This window comes from Ovis canadensis, chromosome 3, assembly GCF_042477335.2.
Source record: "Ovis canadensis isolate MfBH-ARS-UI-01 breed Bighorn chromosome 3, ARS-UI_OviCan_v2, whole genome shotgun sequence".
NCBI lineage: Eukaryota > Metazoa > Chordata > Mammalia > Artiodactyla > Bovidae > Ovis > Ovis canadensis.
Genome location: NC_091247.1, coordinates 141,064,790 through 141,092,208, shown reverse-complemented (window position 1 = coordinate 141,092,208; position 27,419 = coordinate 141,064,790). Strand labels below are relative to the sequence as shown.

The 27,419-nt window shown below is 40.2% G+C and overlaps 2 protein-coding genes across 3 annotated transcripts in view; one reads left to right on the top strand and one right to left on the bottom strand.

Annotated features, from left to right (window-relative positions):
- Positions 1 to 2,342: 2,342 nt before the first annotated feature.
- Positions 2,343 to 16,962, top strand: HIGD1C (HIG1 hypoxia inducible domain family member 1C). The gene is made up of 3 exons (XM_069584424.1): positions 2,343 to 2,436; positions 10,078 to 10,212; positions 16,898 to 16,962. The coding sequence occupies exons 1-3, from the start codon at positions 2,343 to 2,345 to the stop codon at positions 16,960 to 16,962; spliced, it is 294 nt and encodes a 97-aa protein (XP_069440525.1).
- A 3,458-nt stretch (positions 16,963 to 20,420) lies between these two features.
- LOC138437308 (natural resistance-associated macrophage protein 2-like) overlaps positions 20,421 to 27,419 on the bottom strand; it is a 57,171-nt gene continuing 50,172 nt past the window's right edge. For both annotated transcript variants that reach the window (XR_011446589.1, XM_069584361.2), the window contains exon 18: positions 20,421 to 20,586. Coding sequence is in view for 1 of the 2 variants with exons in the window: in XM_069584361.2 (XP_069440462.2) it covers positions 20,554 to 20,586 (33 nt within the window). In the remaining variant the exon portion in view is untranslated. The remainder of the gene's footprint in view (positions 20,587 to 27,419) is intronic.

The window sequence follows — 27,419 nt, the reverse complement described above, 5'->3', positions numbered from 1 at the left end:
AAATCTGCAACTACTAAAGCCCACTGAGCTCTAGAGTTCGTGAGACAAATCCATGAGAGTCCATGGGTTACAATGAAGATCCTGTGTGCTGCAGCTAAGACCCAACACAGCCAAAGAAACAAGTGAATATTAAAAAAAAAAAAAAACCCTATCAGTTCTGTTTCTCTGAAGAATCTTGAGTAATACACCAACTAAGGAAATGTTCCAGATTAAAGGAGTCTGAAAGACACTTGACAACCAAATGTAATATGTATTGGAGTGGACTGGATCCTTCACAAGAAAAAAAAAAATTTTTTTTTTTTTTTTTTGCTGTTAAGGATTATTGGGACCATTAGTGAAATGAGAATAAACTCTTGAGATTATCATATTATAGCACTGCTAATTTCCTGATTTTACTCTTTGTATGATAGTTATGTAAGAAAATGCCCCAAGTGCACACAAAGTATATTGGGGTACAGGCCTATCCGTGTGCAACTTTCTTCAGGCGGCTCACAGGAAGGAAGAAACCATATCTAGAGGAAAATGATAAAGCAAATGCGACTAAATGTTAACAAAGGGGGATCTAAGTTATCAGATATACAGTTTTTTGTACTATTCTGGGAAAGTGAAAGTGAAGTCGCTCAGTCGTGTCCGACTCTTTGTGACCCCGTGGACTGTAGCCTACCAGGCTCCTCTGACCATGGGATTTTCCAGGCAGTAGTACTGGAGTGGATTGCCATTTCCTTCTCCAGAACTTTTCTGTAAATCTAAAATAATTAAAAACTTCAAACTTCTAAGGTAAAAGCGCGAACTCTACATGCTCCTCTGTCCTCAACCTGAGGCGTTCGTGGCTGCAGCTGGGAGACCTGAGTCAGAATTTCTCTGAGGCCTCAAGGGTGCACCCTCACAGAAGCAGCGAAGACAGCGTCCACCACCACCCGCAGGGAAAGACAGAGCAGCTTCGCGCTGTGCAGGCGCAGCTCATTCACACCTGCTGTCTCCCGCCCCCGGGCCTCGGATTGGCGGAGGGAGCAGTGATGTCACGTCCTTCCTGGCAGGGCGCGCGCGCAGCTCTCAGCTCCACGTGGAGCTCAGGTGCGAGGGCTTGGCGGTCAGGTGAGCTGGGACAGGCTCGCGGCTTCTCAGCCTCAGATCTCGGCCACCGTGGGTGGCCATCTGGCAAGCGCACTAAAAGACAACAAGAATCTCGGCCTCATGAGGCTAACCCCACTCCCACCTACAAACCCACTGTTGTAACCCTGCCCCGTTTCCGTTCAATTTCTGGACTAGGGTTGGGTAACGGCACTCAACCACAGAGGGAATTGGGAGCGCCCTTTTGAAGGCAGAAGGAAAGGCCTTTTCTTAATGTTTCCTTGAATGTTATCTTCGAAAACCTAATGTTTGTGGTCCAGGTCCTGCTACTACTAAGTTTCCAGCTGGGGCTTATGAAACCTTAGCCAATACCAGCCGGCCACTCCCCCTTGCTGGGGCGAGGGTACTGGCTTTCCCATTATCAATTAGTTAGAAATTGCACCTGAACGTGTCCCGTCCTTGCAAAGCCTGTTCTGATCCACGGCTTCCTGCTAAGCGAACACCAGAAAGCAGGCTGCAGGTGGTGGAGTACGCTAAAGGTATTGTGCTTCTGCCATTTACCAGATTACATTTTCTGATGAAAGCTGATTGATATCAAAGAATGAAGCCATCGTATTTCAGATTTGAGGGTTAAAAATAGAGGGCTGCACGGATAACAAACAGATACTTCCAGATCATGTTGACTGATTGTAGTTGCTCTTGCTAGCTTCCTCATTCATCCTATGCAGTCAAGGAAGATTATTTCCATTGACTAGGGTAGCACCTGGTACATGGTAGGTGCTTCGTAAAAATCTCAATGACTTTATAGTACCCTACACATTCTGCAGAACTGGAGTGGTCATTCTCCCAGAAACTGTAAATCTGGAGTTATTTTTGCCTCTGTTGGCTTTGCCATCATTCTTAAAAACTGTATTTTGTAATAGAAACTCTGCTCTTACTCTTTGTGGAAGTTCTGAGATTCCCAGTGATTACAAATGCTGAGGAGTGAAAGGGGGCTGAATAACACTCCTATGATCTATGTTTTCACTCTGTATTCATGGAATCTGATTATTATTTGCCACTTTGTATATTTCTTTTTCCTCCACCCCTAAACAAAGTGAAAGGATTCCACAATGCAGAGAGTGAAGGAAAGATAACTTTATTTCAATTGAGCAGACAGTCATGTCAAGCAAATGAAGAACACATAATCAAGAGTATATTGGAAGAGGGAAACAGATTCTTTCTGATCATTCATAGCAACCACATTTACCCCCTAGTTATTAGAGAGAAAAATGTCTTCAGATAACCAGTGGTCAGCAGATGAAGATGAAGGCCAGTTATCCCGACTGATCAGAAAATCTAGAGACTCCCCATTTGTCCCTGTAGGTAAGTACAAGACTTGACTGAATACTGTAAAACTGTAATAACACAATAATACCTCGACCTGTATCTTTGAGTATTGAAATATTTTATATAGTTGAATACTTTCAGATAATTGAAGCTAACCCCTTCTATGCATGTATGAGTTAAACCTTCAGCACGGTTCCTAGTGTATGACAAATACTCAGTAAATGTTATTTACTATTATTATTATGAAGCATCAAATTTTTATTCCATTTAATTCATTTTCATTCACAGTCTGTTTTAAATTACTCATTGCCAAGTACTTCTCTGGTGGTCCAGTGGTTAAGATTCTGCATGTCCACTGCAGGGGGGATGGGTTCAGTCCCTAACTGGGGAACTAAGATCCCACATGCCTCTTGGCACAGCCAATAAATAAATATAAAAAATAAAATTACAGTTTTATATAAATTTTTTTTAAAAAAACTTCCCAACCAGTCTAAATATAATTGATTGAATAAACCGTAACTTTTCTATAATGATTCAGAATCAGTAGCAGCTAATTCAGTTTATTAGACTGAATCTGTTAGGAACTATTGAGATGTATACAGAGACTCTGTATACAGAGTTACGACTGTTTGACTTTGAGATGATGAGAAAGCAATGTGCGTTCAAGTAGAAATCATACTTTGAATGTTGGTCTTTTCCTGGGCTAATGATATGTGACACAATACTCTTATGATGGTGCTGGACAGCAGCAGCTCCCAGTCAGCCTCACCATCATGAAGGTAAACAACCAAAACCCTTACAACCACTCTGTACCCAACATCCTGTTTTTCATTCTCGGTACAATATTCAATAAATTACATGAGATATTCAACACTGTATTATAAAATAGGCTTTGCATTCAATGATTTTGCCTAACTACAGGCTAATGTAGGTACTCTGAGCACGTTTAAAGTAGGCTAGGCTAAGTTATGATGTTCAATAGGTGAGGTTGTATTAAATGAATTTTTGATGGGTTTATCAAGATGTAATCCCATCATGAGTTAAGGAAGATCTACATATCTCTTTAAGTTCTTGTGTCCAATGTTTATAGATTTTTCTCTTTCTTCCATTACTTCTGGGTACCATCAGAAACTTCTGCTTCTGATAGTCTGTGTTGCAGAAGCTAGATACCCAAGCTCAAAAGAACTGTGAGTCAATTCAGCGTTAAGAAGCTCTGAATGAAAGTCTGGGCCTACCTATATACTTGAGAGCATGAACTTTGGTGTTCATTCTCTGAGGCTTGTTGTTGGCTTCCTGATGTGTTCCAGATGCTAAGATTGATGGTTAAATAAACTCTTGATGCAAGAAGTATCAATAGTATTATAATTGTATCTGGAGTCTTGGCCTCTTTATCCTTTCCCAACACATATTTAATGTGTTTACATTTTTATCAAATACTATATATATGTGGAATTAAAAAAAAATCTAAGCACCAGTATTTTGTTTCAAAAGCTAAGCTTTCTCTTCCTTCTCTTTTGGATACTCTAGGTGCCCTAAGCATTATTAGTGTATACTTCAGCCATGCCTCTTTCCTTGTGTTTAGTCTGGAAACTATCTTTTTTTTAAAGTATTTAAATCATAAATATATACAGGTAACTATACTCAATATAGTGTAATTAACTATAAATGGAAAGGGATATGAATAAGAAAATATATATGTAAAACAGAATCACTTTGTTGTACAGCAGAAATTAACACAAGGCTGTAAATCAATTATACTTCAATAAAATTTAAACATATATGTATATAAATCAGACAAACATAAGTTTGTGATTAATTCCACAAAAGCTTCTAAATAGGTATAAGTCAAATGTTTCCATTAAATGTCACTACAAATCTAACAACTTTATGTGTCATTATTCATATATCAAAAAGAATCAAAATTTTACTTTAAAGTAGTATTCTGTGTTTAAAAGTTTCACTTCATTTGATTAAGGCTTGTAATAGCACAAGAAATGGAGGCAAATAATTTTATAGTGATTTATTCATCATCTTGATCATTTTTAACTATAAAAAAAAATTCAAGAACTCAGTGTCACTTGAACAGATCACTATAATGAACAGATTAATCCTGTGTCTGTTATAAATTAAATTGTTTTTCCAGAGACATTTAGGGTGATTAAAGTAGAAAGATAAAAGTGTCTCCAGCTAAACTCAATTATATACAAACTACAGAGATTCTGTATGGAAAACAGTAAAGGCTCTGACTTTAATCTTAAAAGAAGCAAAACAAATTTCAGTAAGAACAGAGTCTTGATAAGGGAAGAGAGCCAAGTTTTGCTAGAAAACTAAATGATAAAATTTGTATATATATTATTAGTTTGTTTTACTCGTTTTATTAAGAATATCTATTAAGTATTTTCTGCCGCAGGATGGAATATTCTATGCAGATAATTTATAGAACATTTTAATCTTATCTTGACTTCTGTCATTATAATTGATTTATATTGTTTAAAATCTTATGGTCCCTGCTAAGGTCTAAATAATGATACTTTAAATACATTACATTACATTACATTACGTGTATTTAAACTGTGTGTCAATAGATTATTTGTTTTTGCTTCTTTTACTTAACATGTCATAGTAGTATATTATACTATAATGTAAGTATAATTATATTTACAATTTTTTTTAACAGCTCTGATAGTTTTTCCTCTGTTTGGGCCATTTGGGTTGTTTTGTTTTTCCTCATACATAGTGTAGCCATAAACATCTTTGTGTCAACTTCTTGACTTTTCTTTTGCTTACTTCCTTGGAGTATTTTCCCCAAAGTAGAATTTTCAGGGCATGAAGCATGTTCAGTTTATTTTATTTTATTTTATTTTTAATTGGAGGGTAATTACTTTACAATATTGTGTTGGTTTCTGTCATATATCAACATGAATCAGTCATAGGTATACATATGTCCCTTCCCTCTTAAACTTCTCACATGTTCAGTTTAATATCAATTATTATATGTTTTCAGATTTCTTCCCAGAATGATTTGGCTAAATCTTTACAGAGCTTTTAGCATTGCACCTGTTTCTCAGTGTGCCTCCCATCATTGTTTTACTGTAATTTGTTTTTTGCTGTTTTTGTTTGTCATTTTTATTTCAATTTCACTTATTGCTAATTAGCATACAAAATTTTCATATAAATGTGATTATTTACTCTGATGCTTAGAATAAATATATCCTCACCCACCCATAGAGACAAACACATGCCAACATAGTCAAAACTTGCTATTCTACTTAAGAAGCAACTGCATTTTCATATACTAACAACAAACACATGGAAGCCAAAATTAAAGACATGAGACCATTTACAGTCACTCTAAAGAAAATGAAATGATTAGGGTTTTCCTGGTGGCTCAGACAGTAAAGAATCTGTCTGTAGTGCAGGAGACATGGGTTCAATCCCTGAGTCAGGAAGATTCCCTAGAGAAGGGAATAGCTACCCACTTCAGTACTCTTGCCTGGAGAATTCCGTGGACAGGGGACAGGGGAGCCTGGCAGGCTACAGTCCATGGTGTTGCAAAGAGTCAGACATGACTGAGCGACTAACACTTCCACTTTCAAGCTTCAGAAAACATGTATAGAATCTGTATGGTGAAAAATATAAAATGCTAATAAAAGAAATCAAAGAAGACCTAAATGAATATAGAGACTGTTGTGCTCGTGGATTGTATGACTCAATAAAGATGTCAGTTTTCCCCAAACGCATCTATGGGTTTAGTGTAATTCCTATCAAAATACCAGCAATGTGTGTTTGTTTGTTTTTTTTTTTTTTTGTAGATATAAACAAGCTTGTTCTAAAATTCATATAAAGGCAAAAGTTCTAGAATGGCTAAAACAACCTTTTTTTAGTTTATTTATTTGTTATTGAAGGATAATTGCTTTGCTGTATGGCTCAGGAAATTCAAACAGGGGCTCTGTATTAACCTAGAGGGGTGGGATGGGGAGGGAGATGGGAGGGAGCTTCAGGAGGGGATACATGTATACCTACGGCTGATTCATGTTGAGATTTGACATAAAGCAGCCTTTTTTGAGAAAAAGTATTAACTGGGAGGAATCATCCTGACCTGATATTAAGGGTTACTATACAGAGTAGTCAAGACAATGTGGTGTTGATCAAGGTAGATGCATAAATCAGTAGAAGAGAGACCCCCGATATAGAGCCACACTTTCACCATGCAGAAGTTTCCTTTATTCTGTCATCAAAATACAGCGTTTTTGTCCTCACTTTAAGTCTGCTGCTGCTGCGGCTAAGTCACCTCAGTTGTGTCCAACTCTGTGTGACCCCAGAGACGGCAGCCCACCAGGCTCCGCCATCCCTGGGATTCTCCAGGCAAGAACACTGGAGTGGGTTGCCATTTCCTTCTCCAATGCATGAAAGCAAAAAGTGAAAGTGAAGTCGCTCAGTCGTGTCCAACCCTCAGCGACCCCATGGGTTGCAGCCTTCCAGGCTCCTCCATCCATGGGATTTTCTAGGCAAGAGTACTGGAGTGGGGTGCCATTGCCTTCTCCGCACTTTAAGTCTGCCTTACCCCTTTTTTAGATGTCATAAATATTCTGTTCTATTTTCTTCAAGATTTTCTTAATAAATTTGTTTTGTTTTCATACTTAACTCTAACCCTTCCAGAGTTTTTTTGTAGGGTCTGGTGTGAGATGTAAATTCAAGCTAGTTCAGATAATTATCCCCTTATTTGTTATATGGTTATTTTGATTTGTCATAGATTAACTTCTCACACTGTTTCAAATCACTTACTAGAATTTTCCCTATTTAATTGATTGCTATTCAGTTTTCTGTTTTAGAGTTAACTGCATAGAATCTTGGTTGTCACAGCAGTATATTCATTTCTTGACATATGTAAGGAATACAAAAATATTTGTATGGGCTTCTGGAATTTTTTAGAATCACAGTTCTTCCCAGAGTCACGGGCTTCTCATGCAAATATTCACACCTTTTTACCTCTTATTAAAACTCAACATGTCATTTTCACTTAAGATATTAAAGTTTCTTTCACTTCACTAGATTTCAGTTCAGTTCAGTTCAGTTGCTCCGTCGTGTCCGACTCTTTGCGACCCCATGAATCGCAGCACGCCAGGCCTCCCTGTCCATCACCAACTCTCGGAGTTCACTCAGACCCACCTCCATCGAGTCAGTGATGCTATCCAGCCATCCCATCCTCTGTCGTCCCCTTCTCCTCCGGCCCCCAATCCCTCCCATCATCAGAGTCTTTTCCAATGAGTCAACTCTTTGCATGAGGTGGCCAAAGTACTGGAGTTTCAGCTTCAGCATCATTCTCTTCAAAGATATTCCAGGGCTGATCTCCTTCAGAATGGACTGGTTGGATCTCCTTGCAGTCCAAGGGACTCTCAAGAGTCTTCTCCAACACCACAGTTCAAAAGCACCAATTCTTCGGCGCTCAGCTTTCTTCACAGTCCAACATTCACATCCAACATGACCACTGGAAAAACCATAGCCTTGACTAGACGGACATTTGTTGGCAAAAAAAAAAAAAAAGTCTCTGCTTTTGAATATGCTATCTAGGTTGGTCATAACTTTTCTTTTTTTTTTTTTCATAACTTTTTTCCCAAGGAGTAAGCGTCTTTTAATTTCATGGCTGCAGTCACCATCTGCAGTGATTTCGGAGCCCCCCAAAATAAAGTCTGACACTATTTCCACTGTTTCCCCATCTACTTCCCATGAAGTGATGGGACCGGATGCCATGATCTTCATTTTCTGAATGTTGAGCTTTAAGCCAACTTTTTCATTCTCCTCTTTCACTTTCATCAAGAGGCTTTTTAGTTCCTCTTCACTTTCTGCCATAAGGGTGGTGTCATCTGCATATCTGAGGTTATTGATATTTCTCCCGGCAATCTTGATTCCAGCTTGTGTTTCTTCTAGTCCAGCGTTTCTCATGATGTACTCTGCATAGAAGTTAAAGAAGCAGGGTGACAATATACAGCCTTGATGCACTCCTTTTCCTATTTGGAACCAGTCTGTTGTTCCATGTCCAGTTCTAACTGTTGCTTCCTGACCTGCATATAGGTTCCTCAAGAGGCAGGTTAGGTGGTCTGGTATTCCCATCTCTTTCAGAATTTTCCACAGTTTATTGTGATCCACACAGTCAAAGGCTTTGGCATAGTCAATAAAGCAGAAATAGATGTTTTTCTGGAACTCTCTTGCTTTTTCCATGAGCCAGCAGATGTTAGCAGTTTGATCTCTGGTTCCTCTGCCTTTTCTAAAACCAGCTTGAACATCTGGAAGTTCACGGTTCGCGTATTGCTAAAGCCTGGCTTGGAGAATTTTGAGCATTACTTTACTAGTGTGTGAGATGAGTGCAATTGTGCAGTAGTTTGAGCATTCTTTGGCATTGCCTTTCTTTGGGATTGGAATGAAAACTGACTTTTTCCAGTCCTGTGGCCACTGCTGAATTTTCCAAATTTGCTGGCATATTGAGTGCAGCACTTTCATAGCATCATCTTTCAGGATCTGAAATAGCTCAACTGGAATTCCATCACCTCCACTAGCTTTGTTTGTAGTGATGCTTTCTACGGCCCACTTGACTTCACATTCCAGAATGTCTGGCTCTAGGTGAGTGATCACACCATCATGATTATCTTGGTCATGAAGATCTTTTTTGTATAGTTCTTCTGTGTATTCTTGCCATCTCTTCTTAATATCTTCTGCTTCTGTTAGGTCCATATCATTTCTGTCCTTTGTCGAGCCCATCTTTGCATGAAATGTTTCCTTGGTATCTCTAATTTTCTTGAAGAGATCTCTAGTCTCGAGGTCTCTAGATCTCAAGAAAAGTAGTCAAACTAATCACACTAGGACCACAGCCTTGTCTAACTCAGTGAAACTAAGCCATGCCCTGTGGGGCCACCCAAGACGGGTGGGCATGGTGGAAAGGTCTGACAGAATGTGGTCCACTGGAGAAGGCAATGGCAAACCACTTCCGTATTCTTGCCTTGAGAACCCCATGAACAGTATGAAAAGGCAAAATAATAGGATACTGAAAGAGGACATTGTACAGGAGACAGGGATCAAGACCATCCCCATGGAAAAGAAATGCAAAAAAGCAAAATGGCTGTCTGAGGAGGCCTTACAAATAGCTGTGAAAAGAAGAGAAGCGAAAAGCAAAGGAGAAAAGGAAAGATACAAGCATCTGAATGCAGAGTTCCAAAGAATAGCAAGAAGAGATAAGAAAGCCTTCCTCAGCGATCAATGCAAAGAAATAGAGGAAAACAACAGATTGGGAAAGACTAGAGATCTCTTCACTAGATTTACTCCTTATTTAATATTAATAAAAAGTAGAGAGGAATAAAGCCAAACACCCAAAAGCTATGAATGCTGAGATTTTGGTTGGTTCAGTCACTGGTTAAACAGCTTGCCCCAAATTAAAGTCTTACTGCTTACAAATTTGAAACCATGCCTAGGAAAACTACTAGACAAGTTTCTATACTATATAATTCGATTTTTTCTGAAAGAGTCAAAACTGCAAATACTGAATCCATTAATGAAGTATTTTTTGGTGATTTGCCTGCTTATCTCCCACGTACTGATCCCTTGGGCAGCCCTTTATTCAAATCTCTAAGTTCTTGAGAAATTTTAGCCTGCTATTTATATAATCTCTACTTTTTTAATTTACAGGGATAGCAGGCTTTGTGACTGTGGTGTCCTATGGTCTTTACAAGTTGAAATACAGAAGAGATCAGAAAATGTCCATTCATCTTATTCACATGAGAGTTGCTGCCCAAGGATTTGTTGTAGGAGCTGTGACTCTAGGTAACCAACTTAATTTGTATATGATTCAACCATCTTTGAGAGTATTTTCATTATTCATTCATTCAGATTAGAGTGTATTTTTGTTTATTCATTCATTCATATTCATTCATGAATATTGGATCAAGATGATTAATGGAGGAGGACTGGAAAGAAAGGCAGCGATCTTCACTTGGTTGAGGTTGCTGCCCAGTTATAGGCTTAATGTCTTGGTATTTTAAGCACAGAAAAAAAAAACCTCAGTAGGCAAAGGTACAAAATTCCAGTTATAAAATACATATGTCATGGAGATATAATGTATAGCATGGTGACTATAGTTAATAATGCTGTATTGCATATTTGAAGGTTGCTAAGAGAGTAGATCTTGAAAATTCTCAACAAAAGAAAAAATTCTGTAACTATGCTGCTGCTGCTGCTAGGTCGCTTCAGTCATGTCTGTAACTATATCTGGTGATAAATGTTAACTAGGCTTATTGTGATGATCATTTCACAATACATACAAATACAGAATCATTATGTTGTACACCATAATGTAGTATGTGAAATGTACTTCAATTTTTAAAAGGAAAAACCCAGTAGAGAACTAGGTTATAGTTTGTATTATCCTCTGTAATAAAAGGAGCAGTGAATAGTTTATACCCTTTGTAACTCAGCTATTCAGCTTGAGCAATAGGCAATTTTTTTTATTAGTCTGTAAACTGACATTTACACAGTTAAATCCAAAGAATGGTGTAAACTTATCTGGTTTATTCAGGCTATATCAACAGCTAAATCAGATAGTTCAGATAGGCAAAGAATTTACTTTGGGACCTAAATTATCTAAGGTTTTTTTGTCTACAGTAATAAGAACAAGTCACAGTGTTCTTAGCTCCCCTTCATACTGTGCAAAGTAGATTCAGCCTGAATAGGTCTAGGATTATGAGATGATGAATGTGGGACTTGCATAGAGGGAGTTATATGGTAATTATCTTCTTACTATGAGCTGTGATATGTGATACTTGAACAAAATACAACAGGAAACATTACTACATAGTAATGTGTTCTCGTTTTCATCATTCAGCAAACACTGAGCGTGTGCTATGTGCAAGGCACTTGGTGGTCTAGAGATATAAGAAGTAACTCCCTGCCCTCCAACAGTTTAGTCTCCTGAGGGAGAGAGACCAAGGGCAGGAGAAGACAATATAAAGTCAAATGTACTACAACAAAATAACCCAGGTTGCTATGGAAGCACAAGCACAAATGAGGGGCATTTAGAGCTGAGAATCCAGGGGAGGCTTCTCTAAGGATGCAAACCATGTGGTGAGCCAGGAATGTAGAGGAAAATAACTAAGCAGAGAAGGAAGCTGGGGCTCTAGGCAGAGGAAAAAGTCACAAAAGCATGGCATGTTAGTGGAACTCGTGTTTGTTGAGACTGTAGAACTACTAGTAGTGACATAAAGAGATCTGTTGTAGGTATTTGGATTTATGTAATTGTAAGGCTCTTGCTTATGTATCAGGAACTGGGACCTGAAGTGGTCAGAGCAAGCAGTTATTAAGAAATGGTAGATGAAAAATGAGAAAAGCAAGGAAAATCTAGAACCTACAAGGATGACCTAGAACACACAGAATATTCTGGAATCCTTGTGGATTTCTCACTGTTTCTAAGCCTTCAAAGTAGATGCTGGGAGTGACATAGAAAACGTTGATGCTCCTCATCCTGGAACTAAACACAGACCTGGCCAAGGAGTCAGAGAAAGTGAAAGAGGACAGTCAGCAGGGGCCATAGTCGCCACACTCCTGATTGCTGCCCCATGCCAACGAAGCAGTCCAGCAGATAAGCAAAAACGTGCTGCAGCAGTGCCTTGTCGGGTTAAAAGAACTTGGCTGTTGCTTTACTTCTGCCTTCTAGGCTCATGCTAATTATCTCCTGAGCAGTTTTTCCGGGGATGAAAGTGTCGACTTAAAAAAATGCACAATGTGACTGTTGCGAGTTGAGGTTTATTTGGGGCAAAATGAAGACTTCAGCCTGAGAGGCAGCACCTCAGATAGCTCTGAGAAACTACTCCAAAGAGGCTGGGGTGGGGTGGAGTGGGGGTAACATCATTCTGTATGTGATTTTGGTGAAGGGGGAATACGTGGAGTCAAGCACATATTTTTCCAGGTTTCTGCTAGTCTTGTAAAGCTTCCTGGTAGTCACAAAGAATAGTCATCACTATGAAGGATTTTAGTGCTTTTCTGGATAGGAGATATAAGAATTGGGCTCATAAAGTCAGCTACTGAAAATATCTATCTGAAGACCTGCCTTCCCAGTTTTTCCCTGAGCTCAGAGTGCCTCATTTCTGCTTTCTACCCTAAACTCCTTTTGGGGGGTGTTGAAAATCAAGAGCTGCAGCAGCAGCACATGATTTAATACTTACAGAGGTAGATGGCAAGTGCCAATTTGTAGTTGACAAAAGGAAAGGAATTCTGGAAAACCTAGTTGCATTTTAGCTAAGTTGACACAATACAAATCCATCACCTTCTACTGGCATCCATATATACATCTCTTAACACACTTACCTTCAAATAAAGATGAATGGCAAAACCAAACATGCCTTGTATAACCGAAAACATGCTCTCTCCCCAAGAGGATTCAACGTGCCTTTGGGTGGTGTTGATTCATTTTTGAGCTGAGTCATGTTCCCTTTTGATATCCTGTGATTTAAATACTGAGATATAAGGTTAACTACTATTAACACTTTTTATATTAGATGGTAGGTAAATGAAAGTGGCAAACAGTTAAAAAAAAAAAAAGAAAGAAAGAAACTGGTGAATATAACAAGTGTATTCATATAAAAATAAGGAATAAATATTCATAACCATCCAGTCTGTTTCTGCAACTGGTAGGTAAGCATGGCTCATATTATAACCACATTTTTCCGCTAGGCATTTTTCCATCCTTTGCCCTCCAAAAGCACCTTGGCTATTCATAGTTACTTGACTGGGGTGTTAACCCAAACCTTCATTCTTAAACGATGTGGGTCATTAATCATCCTTCCTGTATTGGATGTAATTTTCCACCTTCTTCAATTACATGACATGGGAATACTAAGAAATGCCCCAGAAGGTATACATTCCAGACACCCTTCTCCCTAGCCTAACACTATCGTAGCAATTTCCCCTGGATAGATCGGATCAGTGTAATGGACTGATGTGCTATCCTGTGGAACAGAGATGATCAAGGTCCTACAGACTAGATTGTGGCATAGGGCTAAAAAGTTCACACAGTCCTGAGGCTCAACTCTGAAAGTATACCACTGGCCCGGCCAAATGAAAGCAAACTGCTTCTGACAGTCTTTTTATACTAAAAGGTGTACAGAAAAAAGCAATCCATCAGATTAAAAGCTGCAAATCAGATAGCAAAAATTATGTTGATTTGCTATAGCACTGAAACCACACCTATACGGTGGCTGCAATTAGACTGATCAACTGATTAAGTTTTTATAAATCCATTATCATTCTGTAAGATCTCTCTGCCTTCTGGCAAAAGAGGCAAAATGAATAGAGATGTGGTAGAAATCACCACCCTGGCATCTTTAAAGTCGTTGCTGATGACACCAAGCTGTACCATCACCCTGGGAATGCAGTATTACGTTGATAATAGATGCGTATAGAATGGTTTACATTAGCTTTCCCTACCATAAGAGCCCCTACTCCACAGGTCAGAAGAATCACTGCTCCGCCATGAAGTATACTAAGGAAGTTCTGGTATTTCAGCTTCATTTAGTGGAGACTACTTTTTGGTTCAAGTTTCAGTCTTTCTCAGACAGATATAGAGGACTGTTTCTCCTGGCAAAGGAGTGTCAGTAAGATATCAGGGCTCAAGGACCCACTTTCACTGAAATCTGACCATATGTCCCCATTTCAATTTTCAGAAGCAATGCCCTAAACTTGAATATAAGAGGTGTTGTGAGGTTGGGAATTCATTTTGTGTTGTGATTAATCACTCACAAGATTAGACTCTGTGGATATTTTTCAAAAGTAGCAATGTCATGGCCACAGGAATTGAGTTTCTTTTTGGAAAGTCATAAAGCTTTCAGTTCCCTCATGCAAACCTGAGCTAGGAATTAAAAGCTATGAGCCCAGGGACTTCCCTGGAGGTCCAGTGGCTAAGGCTCCAAGCTCCCAATGCAGGGACTTGGGTTTGATCCCTGATCAGGGAACTAGATCCCACATGCTGCAACTGAGACCTTGTGTATCTAAATAATAAAAATAAATTGCATCTTAAAAAAAAAAAAAAGCCATGAGCCCATTGTATAGTTTTCCCAAGTTTTCCAGTACACGTAGAAGTAACCAACTATATTATACTTCTTATTTCCAACAAATGTTCCATGGCAGTATATACTTGATCACCTAAAACCTTACTTTTATAGGCACCTGGTTAAGGGTATCTGCAAGGTGATAATTTTTAAAATGTTTTACTAATGTATGCCATGGACTACCAGCATACTCTTAGCCACTGGAAGTGGGGAGAAAGGCCATTAATACCTTTAAATCTAATCAGATTAGAGAACCAACTCCAAATAACCCAGAACTAATTCACAGAACCAATCCTCTGGGTTGTGTTATGTTATGTTAGGGTTATGTTCCTCTGGGAGCTTCTAATACCAAATTCTGTATCATTCTGTTCAACCAGATAAGCAGAACTGCTAGCTGTTTTTGTTGTTTGGTCACTAAGTCATGTCCAACTCTTTCATAACCTCATGGACTATAGCCAGGCTCCTCTCTCCACAGAATTTCCCAGGCAAGAATACTGGAGTGGGTTGCCATTTCCTTCTAAAACTACTAGTAGTGATACAGAAAAAGGGGTTTATTATAGAGATATGACTTTAAGCAATTTGGGTAGCTGGTTAAACAGTCCATGTTAGGCTGTTGGTTATATTTCTAATCCTGACACCTGAGCAAGGCAGCGGTTGGGAAGGAAAAAGAAACTAGAATCTGCAAGGATGAACTGGAACCCACAAAGACAAGTGGAAACTTGAGTCAGAATCTTGTCGACTCCGACCTAGACGGCATGACCCTTAAGAAAAGCTGGCACCTTCTATTATCCACATCTGGCCCAGGAGCCGGAAGAACTAATAGAGGAGATTCACTAGGAGCTGAAAGACCTGTGGGCCTGACTGCTGCCCAACAGTAGCAAAGACAGCCAGCAGATAAACAACAACACACACAAACTGTAATAGCACCTGGTCCTCTATACCAAGCCTAACCAGTGCAAAAAGCATTTGGCAGGTGCTGCTTCACTTTTCACCTTCAGATCGCAAGTGAAATGTGTCTCATGGACAAGCTAACTCAGAACTATGCAGAGAAGGAGGCTTCCCTGGCAGCTCAGTTGGTAAAGAACCTGCCTGCAGTGCAGGAGACACGAGTTCGATGCCTGGGTCGGGGAAGATCCCCTGGGGAAGGAAATGACAAACCACTCGAGTGTTCTTGCCTAGAAAACCCCATGGACAGAGGATCCTGACAGGCTACAGTCCATGGGATCGCAAGAGTCGGACACGACTTAGCGACTAAACTACCACCACCACCATGCAGAGAAGGGAATCCTGGAAAACGTAGTAACAGCTGAGCTAAATTGACATAAAACAGATCCCCTTGTTTTTCATGGTTGATTTTCATGGTTGCTAGTTGAGGAGTAACAAGATGAAGTAAATCAGTGAAGGGTTTAAACAGGGGAGTAACACGGTCAGGATAACAGTTTGGAAAGATGCCTGTGGGGGGACTTCCCTGGTAGTCCAGTGATTAAGACTCCACACTCCCAGTTCAGGGGGCATGGGTTCTGTCCCTGGTGGAAGAATTAAGATCCTGCACGCCTTACTCGGCTTCCCAGGAGGTGCTAGTGGTAAAGGACCTGCCTGCCAATGCAGGAGATGTGTGTTTGACCCCTGGGTCAGGAAGATCTCCTGGAGGAGGGCATGGCAACCCACGCCAGTATTCTTGCCTGGAGAATCCCATGGACAGAGGAGCCCAGCGAGCTACAGTCCATAAGGTCGTAAAGAGTCAGACACAACCGAGATGATTTTGCACCCAAGCACACATGCCACACTGTGCAACCAAAGCCAAAAACAAAACGAAAAAGATTTATCAGTATATTGACTGACTCTAGTACATTTATTTTGTTTATAAGTGCACATTTTGAGGGGCATGCTCAACATATTTGCTTATATACAAGTTTTGGAGACCATCTACATATGGGATGTAGAAATGTCACATTTAATATAGGCTATATGTGGGTCTCACTCTCAGAAGAGAGATCTACTTGCTTCCAAGTGAAACAAGTGTGAATGAGGTGAGAAAAGCATTGGGATCAGAACTCCAGGAAACACATACATTTAAGAGGTAGCGTGCATGTGTGCTCATTAGTGTCCAACTCTTTGTGACCCCACAGACTGTATAGCCCAGCACGCTTCTCTGTCCATGGGATTTTCCGGGCGAGAATACTGGGTTGGCTCAAGTGTGTTGCTGTTTCCTACTCTAGGGATCTTCCCAACTCAGGGATTGAAGTTGAGTTTTGTTTTATTTTTTCCTGGAGCCACTTGTATGAACAAAAATTAATAAGATAGAGGGTGTTTGTTTTTAATTGTAGGTTAGTTTTAGAAAAAATACAAGTGAAGAAATGCAGTGTTTGTTTCCCATAAATACTCTATTGATATACGTATTTTGTTTCTAGGTGTTCTCTACTCTATGTACAAGGATTACATTAGACCTCGATTCTTCAATAGGTACAAAAAATGAAGTTACACACAAGAAAAATAAGAAGCCTTCTGAAAAGTACTTACGAAGAATGAATTTTCAATATGTAACAAATTATACTGCAGAAGCTTCAGCCAGAATTCTCATAGCCTTCAATTGTTTAAGATGTTGACGCCCAAATCAACAATCGTAAATAGTCAACTAAAAAATGTATTTGTTGATGTCTTTTAGAACCTAGGACATGATTTTCTGACTTTAAAAATTTTTATTTTCTAGTTAGTGGCAGAAAATAATCTATATTATGCCAAATCAATCTGAAAATTAGGAGTTATATAATGGCTATAGAAAACTTTTCTCCATATTAAATGTGATGCTGTATTCATCGCTTAATTCTCTCTAGACAGGGCAAGGTAATTAAGGCTTTCACAAAGTCCTTTTTAGAATGGGCAAAAATTACATCAGAGGCAAATGAATGGCCATGTTGTTATTTAAATTTGGTTCTGCCCTGAGGGCCCCTGTGGAGCAGCAGGGCTGTGCACTGCAAGGAGGGTGCGCAGTGAAATTTTTAAAAAAAATTTTTGAAAAAAAAAAAAATTTTGGTTTACCACTCTACACCTCACTCTCATATAGAAACTTGACTTATTTACCACAAACATAAATGTCTAACATTAAATATTTGTGTATTCATCTTTATACTTCTTGAAAGTATTTCTAAGAATACAAAGGTAAATTGCTAAAACAATCCCTTTCCCCTTCAAATGGCAGTATTGTGGGAGTGGAAAGATTTAGTCCCTTTGTGCTACTGCTAATATGCCATGACACTGCAGAAAACACAAGAAACAAAGACGATAATAAATGTGAAGTGTACCTGAGGCCTCAAGCTCCTCTGTAAGCCTAGGGTTCTAGAAACTAGTTCCATCTTGTTGAAGTCCTAACTGCTATGCCTCCGATTTATTCTGACTCCAGGCATGGGAAAGAAAACCAAAGATGGGGAAAAAAAAGTACCCACTGAGATAAAAACAAGAATGCACAGTGAAAAATCAAAAAGTACACTAAAATGCATGTAATATGATCTGTGGTGATGATTTCCTCCTCCTTGATGTTTTCTGTAGTAGAGAAATACTCTGACTGGAAGGTGAAGTCCAGCGTTTGGGGAAGGGGAAAATGCAGGAATGTTTGAAAGTGTATCTGCAGTCAAGACACTAACTCACTGGTCTATGTATTATATACACTTTTCTCTACTGGCTCAGGGAAATTATTTTTAAAGTTGCCATCTGCACCTACTATGAGGCTCTTCAAGTGCCACCAACAAACAGACATGTTTCAGTCAGCACTTTAGAAAACAGGCAAGGAAAGAATCCAACTACTCTATTCACTAAAATAAACATTCCAGCAGTGGGCTCCAATATGTTCCATGAAATAAGGAAAATTTAAGACCTCTGGCATAGAAATGTCATCCTTCATGTTGATTACACAATGAAAAGATACTTCTAATAAGACTACCAGGAAGATCCCCCTCTCTCAAAACAGGCTCAGCATTGAAAATAGATGAACTGAAGTATTTACTCAGAAACAGGCTCTTCTAACAAACTGATTCATCTAGAGTTGCTGTCGCTGTATAAAGAAACCTAAACACTGAAACTCATTTTTTGTTTCTTTTTCAAGTAAAAGCTGATAAATGGTGTTAACTCAGTTTTACTTTTAAGATCAGAAGGTCTATAATCTCTCTGGCAAAGCTCTTATGAGAAGTTTCAAGGGCCACAGAGAAGAAACAAGGGCATTTTAAAGAATCACCTTGGTAAAAAAAATCCCTGCCACTTAGAGGATCAAATTATAAATGAACAAAGGCAATGTCTGGAAGGTGCTAAGTTTTAAAATAAGGCAGTAAGATTTATGCTGAAGGAGGAAAATGATGCTCAAACATACAAAGGCTGCAGGGTTTATAAACTCAATGCCTTTGGTGCTGAAAGGAAATGAGAGAAGGCATGGAGTGTACTCTATTAAGAATGGATAGCTGCCATTCAGTGTATGCCAACTACACTTCTATGAAGGGGTGTGAGCCTGGTGTTGAAAATCTTCTGACTTTTCAATCAGATCAATATGCAGAAACTTTCAAGTATAAGTATTAAATGTTTTATTATACAGATTTTATGGAGGCTGCTATGGGTTCCCAGGTTGCTGCAGTGAGCCGCTGCCAACCCATGCCACCATACGAGAGTCTCCAACACTAGCAGATAGGGTGTTTTTTTTGGTGGGCTCCAGCAACCTCCTGTTGATGGTTGTTCAACAGATAGTTGCGATATTTTGCTCTCACAGGAGGAGATGGGTGCACACATCCTTCTAATCTGCCATCTTGAACCTAGACTGACTTTTAAACCACCAGCTGTTTAATTGCGTTGTCACGTAAACAGTTTTGACTCCCTTCCAAAAAAAAAGTTATGAAATAAAAAAAAATATCCTAGTTAGAAAGGAGGGTCAAGAAAAAAAAAGCTATAACCCACATGCAGGCAGGCAGTTTGTGACCTGTGGACTAATCTTCCAAGCCCCAGCCTAGTTCTAATATCATACCACTTGCTATAAATAACTTAAAATGCTTAACATTCCTTAGGAGAGTCAGCATTAGAAACGTTAGCCACTCCAGAAATAGACTTTGACCTAGAAATCATGTCTGGAGTATTAATGGGAAAAGGGGGAAGAAAAGACATGGTGGGACTATACATACATTAGGAAGGAAATTATCATTATCTTCTGTTGGGCCTTACAAAGCTCACTGTTAGAATTCTTTTTATACCTAAAATGCCAGAAAGGGCTGAGTTACAATCCAGAATGGAAAATTGATCATTGGTTAAAGTATAATTTCTGGATCCTGTTCCTGGGTACTAAGCTCTTTGGAAAATACCATCATATCTCTGAAAAAAAAATTCAAGAAAAACAATAGAGAAAATAATAATCATGGAGCCTGCTGACAACCAGGATGAAATATAACTGTCAAGTAAAGAAAAGTCTTCTTTGGAAATGATGTGCTAATACTGGTACTCACCAAGGGCTGTTGTTTAATTAAATCCAAGTCAAGTTTAACGGGCCGTAGTCAATTATCACTTTAAAAATAAGTCAATTTGGCCAGTTCATTCTGAAAAAGAACAGTGTTCTTTCTCCTTTGTCATTTGTGATTCAGACAAAATAAATATCTGATTTATCTGAGCAATATTTGTTTTAAAAAATATAACATATCTATCACTTTTATGTAAAACTCTACCCAAACTGATATGTTCAGGTTTACATAAACATACACGCATATATGTTTGTAAAACTCCAGAAGTCCAGGCACAAACCCATAAAGGTGTGTGGCCACCATAGGCTAATCATTTACCTCTGGCAGTCGTGGACTGTTGTGAGGTGGGTGGGTCTCTGACCTACACTTAGCAGCTATCAGCCTTCCACACCCTTCCTATGAGGAAATCTTTACCTTTTGTTCAAAATGTTTGAACAAAACTCACCACTGAACAAACAGAGATTTATTAACATGATATTTGGCACAAAGGACTAAGAGAAAGTGGGTCATATATAGTCTGTCAGGCTATCAGTCATCTAGACACAAGTGAGTCAGCATCCACGGTGTTCAGAAGGGAGAGTTCATTCAGGTTGAACTGTCAATCCCAGATGGTACTGAGGACAAAAAGATGGAAAAGGGTTAGACTGATTTGCTAGTATTTAAAATTGGAATTTAAGTACCTATAATCAGCATATAAAAGTAGCTCTTGTTTCAGTTCTGCTATATTGATTTTCTTTCAAAAGATAAGTGGCTTACAGACACATGAATGGTTTATTGTATATAAAATGATCTATTGAGCTAAAATCAAGATTGAGGTAATACCAAATGCAAAATTTTCACTTTAACTATTCTTATGACACTCTACCTCAGGATGGGTGTTTCTGATCAGAATCTTAAGAGCAAATGCACTGCGAGCTTTTATACTTTAATACCAAGTGTGTTAGAAATAAAATTTCAGGGAATTCTCTGGCAGTCCAGTGGTTAGGATTCTGAACTTTCCCTGCTGAGGGTCAGCATTCAATCCCTGGTTAGGGAACTAAGATCTCATAAGCTGCACAGCATGGCCAAAAAAGAGAAAAGAAATCAAATTTCAAATGGTCTAAATCCTGAGCCCTATTATCAGGGCTTTAATATCCTTTGGCACCTGAGCAGAGAAAAGCCTTTCATTAAAAATAGTAATAAAATGGCATGTGCTAAGAGAAAAGGAGACGACCAACGGTCCCAAGTGTTTATCAGGTTGAATAAGAATTACTTTAGCTGCTTTTAAAACACATTGCCAGGAACTTCCTTGTGGTCTAATGGTTAAAAATCCACCTTGCCAGGCAGGAGACAGGTTTGAGCCCTGGTCTGGGAACTATGATTCTGTATGCCTGGAGGCAACTAAGCAAGCTCTGGCTCTGGAGCCCACAAGCAGCAACTAGAGAGAAGCCTGCACACAGCAATGAAAGATCCTGTGAGATGCAACCAAGACCCAGTGTGGACAAAAAGTAAATATGAAAACAAAGCAAAAAAACGTATTGCCAGACTCACTCCTAGAGACCTAATCCCAATGGTTTGTACTGGCATTTGTGAAGTTGTAGCTTACTCTTTTCCTCTCCTCTCCATTCAACATGGGACAATCACTGAGTCTCCTTTTAGCCCACTGGTATTACCTGGGGTTTTAGGAATATTGTTGCTGCTAGGTACCAATAGCCTTTTTTTGGCCTTTCAGTTGCTTCATCTGTATAGAGGCTAATTATTTAGTTGTAAGAATTAAAATGAGATCATATGAGTGCTCAGGACACCAAATGCACACTGTAAAATCATAGAAAGAAAACATTTCTAGTATAGGATAGTGGAAAATGAGATATCACGGTGGCAGAGTAGAAGGATGAGTGCCCATCATTTCCTGCAAGAACACCGAAAACGCAACTAGCTGCTGAGCAACCTTCGACAGGAGGATGTTGGAACCGATGAAGAAAGATTCCCCATGTCTAAGGACCAAGGAGTAGCCGCGGCGAGATGGTGGGAGGGGTGCAATTATGTTTAAGTCAAATCCCATACTGGCCAGGTGGGCAACCCACAAACTGCAGAGCAGTAATCCCAAAGATCTCTCACTACTGCAAAGGTTCTAGGCCCCACGTCAGACTTTTCAACCTGGGGGTCCAGCAAAGGAACTGGGAATCCCCAGGGAATCTGAAGGGCAGCAGGATTTGGTTACAGAACTTCCACAGAACTTGGGGAAGCAGAAACTCTTGGAGGGTACAAACAAAACCTTGTGTGGACCAGGACCCAGGGAAAGGAGCAGTGACCCCACAAGAGACTAAGCTAGACCTGCTTGTGACTGTTTGAGAGTCTCCTGTGAGGCGTTGATCAGCAGTAGCCTGCCACAGGGACAGGGGCACTGGCAGCAGCAGGCCTGGGAGGCACCTATTGGCATAAGTCCTTTTAGAGTTCACCCTACAACAGAGTCTGTAGACTCCAAGACTAGGCCTCCTCAGGCCAAACAACTAACAGGGTGGGAGCACAGGCCCACCCATCAGCAGAAAACTGGATTAAAGATTTACTGAGCATGGCCCCGCCCACCAGAGCAGTCCAACAGCCAGTCCCTCCCATCAAGAAGCTTGCACAAGCCTCTTATCCTTATCCATCAGAGGGCAGAAAGAAGAAGCAAGAACTACAATCCCACAGCCTCCAGGACAAAAATCACAATCACAGAGCTAACCAAAATGAACATATGGATCACAGCCTTGTGCAACTCAATGAAACTATGATCCATGTCGTGCAGGGGCACCCAATGCAGATGGGTTGTGGTGGAGAGTTCTGACAAAATGTGGTCCACTGGAAATGGGAACACAAGCCACTTCAGTAAGAACACACTGGTCCTAGTAAACACTCTCTTCCAACAACACAAAACTCTACGCGTGAACATCACCAGATGGTCAATACTGAAATAAGGTTGGTTATATTCTTTGTAGCCAAAGATGGAGAAGCTCTATACAGTCACCAAAAACAAGACCTGGAGCTGACTGTGGCTCAGATCATGAGCTCCTTATTGCAAAACTCAGACTTAAATTGAAGATAGTAGGGGAAACCACTGGACCATTCAGGTATGACCTAAATCAAATCCCTTATGATTAGACAGTGGAGGTGATGAATAGATTTAAGGGACTAGATTTGGTAGACAGAGTGCCTGAAGAACTATGGACAGAGGTTTGTAACACTGTTCAGGAGGTGGTGACCAAAAACATCCCAAAGAAAAAGAAATGCAAGAAGGCAAAGTGGTTGTCTTAGGAGGCCTTACAAATAGCTGAGAAAAGAAGAGAAGCGAAAGGCAAAGGAGAAAAGGAAAGATATACCCAACTGAATGCAGAGTTCCAGAACAGCAAGGAGAGGCAAGAAAGCCTTCTTAAGTGAACAGTGCAAAGAAATAGAGGCAAACAATAGAACGGGAAAGACTAGAGATTTCCAAGAAAATTGAAGATTTCAAGGGAACATTTCCCGCAAGGATGGGCACGATAAAGGACAGAAATGGTAAGGACCAAACAGAAGCAGAAGAGATTAAGAAGAGGTGGCAAGAATACACAGAAGAACTATACAAAAGAGTTCTTAATGACCCAGATAACCACAATGATGTGGGCGCTCACCTAGAGCCAGACATCCTGGAGTGTGAAGTCAAATAGCTCAGCTGGAATTCTGTCACCTCCACTAGCTTTGTTGGTAGTGATGCTTCCTAAGGCCTACTTAGCTTCACACTGCAGGATGTCCAGCTCTAGGTGAGCGAGCACACCTTCGTGTTTCTTTGGATCATTAAGACCTTTTCTGTATAATTCTTCTGTGTATTCTTGCCACTTTTTAACATCTTCTGCTTCTATTAGATATTTACCATTTCTGTCCTTTACTGTGCCCGTATTTGGATGAAATTCCTTTGATATTTCCAAAGAAATATCAATAGATTGATATTTATATCAAATATCAATAATTGATAGATTCTTGAACAGATCTCTAGTCTTACCCTTTCCGTGGTTTTCCTCCATTTCTTTGTATTGTTCACTGAAGAAAGTCTTCTTGTCTCTCATTACTCGTCTCTGGAACCCTGCATTTAGTTGGGTGTACCTTTCCTTTTCTCCCTTGCTTTCAATTCTCTTCTTTCCTCAGCTATTTGTAAGGCCTCCTAAGACAACCACTTTGCCTTCTTGCATTTCTTTTTCTTTGGGATAGTTTTGGTCACCACCTCCTGAACAGTGTTACAAAGCTCTGTCCATAGTTCTTCAGGCACTCTGTCTACCAGGTCTAGTCCTGTGAATCTATTTATCACCTCCACTGTCTAATCATAAAGGATTTGATTTAGGTCATACATGAATGGCCTAGTGTTTTTCTCTGAAAGTGAAAGTGTTAGTCGCTCAAACGTGTCTAATTCTTTGCATCCCCACAGCCAGCCAAGTTCCTCTGTCCATGGAATTCTCTAGGGAAGAATACTGGAGTGGGTAGCCATACCCTTCTCCAGGGGATCTTCCTACCCAGAGACTGAAGCCAGGTCTCCTGCACTGCAGGCAATTCTTTACCATCTGAGTCATCAGGGAAGCCCGGTGGTTTTCTCTACTTTCTTCATCTAAGCCTGAATTTTGCAATAAATAAGGAGCTCATGATCTGAGCCACAGTCAGCTCCAGGTCTTGTTTTTGCTGACTGTATGGGGCTTCTCCATCTTCAGCTGCAAAGAATATGATCAATCTGATTTTAGTGTTGACCATCTGATTTTAGCAACCAAGAGCATTGACAATTCACTGCAGCCTTTTCTCAAGTGAGCTAAGGTAGTGGGGTGGGCGTGTAGTAAACAAGGGCTGCTTTTTTTAGTTCCATGATCTCCAGGTTGTATCATTTGATGACTTAGTAGAGAGAACTCCTTCATTGGAGAAGTTCGTTGCATTTCTCACTGAGAAATGGGGCTGAGTGGTAGAGGAACTGGCTAAAACTTTGCTGTGCTGTGCTTAGTTGTTCAGCTGTGTCTGACTCTTTGCAACCCCATGCACTGTAACCCACCAGGCTCTTCTGTCCATGCAGATTCTCCAGGCAAGAATACTGGGTGACCATGACCTCCTCCAGGGGATCTTCCCAACCCAGGGATGGAACCCAGGTCTCCTGCATTGCAGGAGGATTCTTTACTGTCTGAGCCACCAGAAAATGAATAAGCTATCAGTTCTTACTTATTGCTGGGATAGGATCATACAGGACCCTGCCATTTTCCACATATACCTGAAAAAGCATTCAGGTAGTTTGGGAAATGTAGGACAGGCCAAACAAAATTAGCCTATCAATTGGCAGCTTTTGACCTAAAACATTTTCTAACCCTAATCAGAGTATTAAGCAAAGTATCTTTGATATGGTGCTGTTCTTGGTGCTGCTAAACACCAAAGTTGGTGTCTTAAAGTATATACTATGAAATATGTACTATATATTATATAGAATGATTGGTAATGGTAACATGGGCTCTGAAATTTAGCTGCTGCTGCTGCTGCTAAGTCACTTCAGTCATGTCCGACTCTGTGCGACCCCATAGATGGCAGCCCACCAGGCTCCCCCATCCCTGGGATTCTCCAGGCAAGAACACTGGAGTGGGTTGCCATTTCCTTCTCCAATGCATGAAAGTGAAAAGTGTAAGTGAAGTCGCTCAGTCGTGTCCGACTCTGTGCGACCCCATAGACAGCAGCCCACCAGGCTCCTCCATCTATGGGATTTTCCAGGCAAGAGTGCTGGAGTGGGGTGCCATTGCCTTCTCCACTAGAATTTAGCTAGTCAGATTCAAATGACAACTACACAGTTATTAGCGATGTTATTCTACTTTTGGCCCTTCAGCTGCCTTACGTTTGTCCTTTTGTTGTAAGAATTACAAGAGATCTTATGAGTGTTAAGGGCTTCCCCAGTGGCACAGTGGTAAAGAATCCTCCTGCCAATGCACGAGGCCCAAGGACACCGGTTTGATCCATGGGTCAGGAAGATACCCTGGAGTAGGAAATGGCAACACACACTAGTATTCTTGCCTGGAAAATTGCATGGACAGAGGAGCCTGGCGGGCTACAGTCCACGGAGTCACAAGGAGTCACACATGACTGAGTGACTGAGCATACAGACACGCACTCGAGCGCTTAGACCCCAACCAGCAGAGCAATGTGTTGGTCATTTTTAACATTCCAAAGCCAAGATGTCAAAAGGAGGTGACACACAGCTGGACTCACTGGTCCTGTCCAAGGAAGGAATAGAAAGCGCTGCAGAGGGCAGAGCTATAGCCAAAGCAGGATCTTCAAATGGTTATGCATCCTGTTTTAGTTCTGAAATTAAACCCAAATAAGGAGTTCCCCATGGCTTAATGGTTACTATTCCAGACGGTCACTGCCATTAGTCTGGGTTCAATCCCTGGGCAGGGAGCTAAGATCACATAAACCACATGGCACAGCCAAAAGAAAAGATTAAAAGAAAAAGAGAGCTAAATGAGAAAGGACAACATGGAGAACAAAATTCCCATAACTTCTATGGTGGTACTTATAGTATTCAGTTCCTGTTGAGACAGACAGGGGAAGTTTGCAACACAGAAAGGGAAAATTCTAGTGACACCTCTGGAACAAATCAAGTGCTGACTTAGCTTCTCCTGCCCTGTGTTTGGTGACAGTCCTAGTGTTTACTGTTTCTGAGCTTTGCCCTTGTATTTATATCTGGTCTCCAAAAATGTTTTCATTTCTAAGCTAAACAATTTTGGTTTCTCTTTTCGAATACACACACTTTTCATTGGCAGCATATACAGGATATAGAAGCCTATGTCAATGGTGAGACAAGACTACAGACAGAACAGTGTTCCGCTTAGAGTGGAGAAAGGCAGAAGGACAGTTATCTTTCAACTTTAAATATGGTAATGATGTCATCTTTAGCAATGGCAAAACTAAATTGGTGATAGAGATTAGTGTTTGGTGTCAACAATTCACCAAGTCTTCCAGGAACTAAACCTATGTTGAGCCTTGAACAGCATGAATTTGAACCCCGCGAGTCTCCTCATACAGGGATATTTTTTTTCAATGGTAAATATGACAGAAATACATGATCCCAGACAGGGTGAATCTGAGAATGCGGAACCACAGATCTGGATGAACGCTGGACATGGAAGGCCAAGTATAAACATGAACAGCTGACTATAAATTACATGCAGATTTTTTATTCCATGGAAGGTCAACATCCCTAACCCCCTCCATGTCTGGAGATCAACTGTATACCTCTACAGCTTCTAAAGAGAGCATCACTAACAGCATGAGTCTAATATGCCAATACAGGTGGTCATTGATGTTTTGGTATTTCAAGTCGGTGTGTGTGTGCGCTCACTCAGTTGTGCCCGACTCTTTGTGACCCTTTGGGCTGCAGCCCGGCAGGCTCCTCTGCCCATGGGATTTTCCCAGCAAGAATACTGAAGTAGGTTGCCTTGCC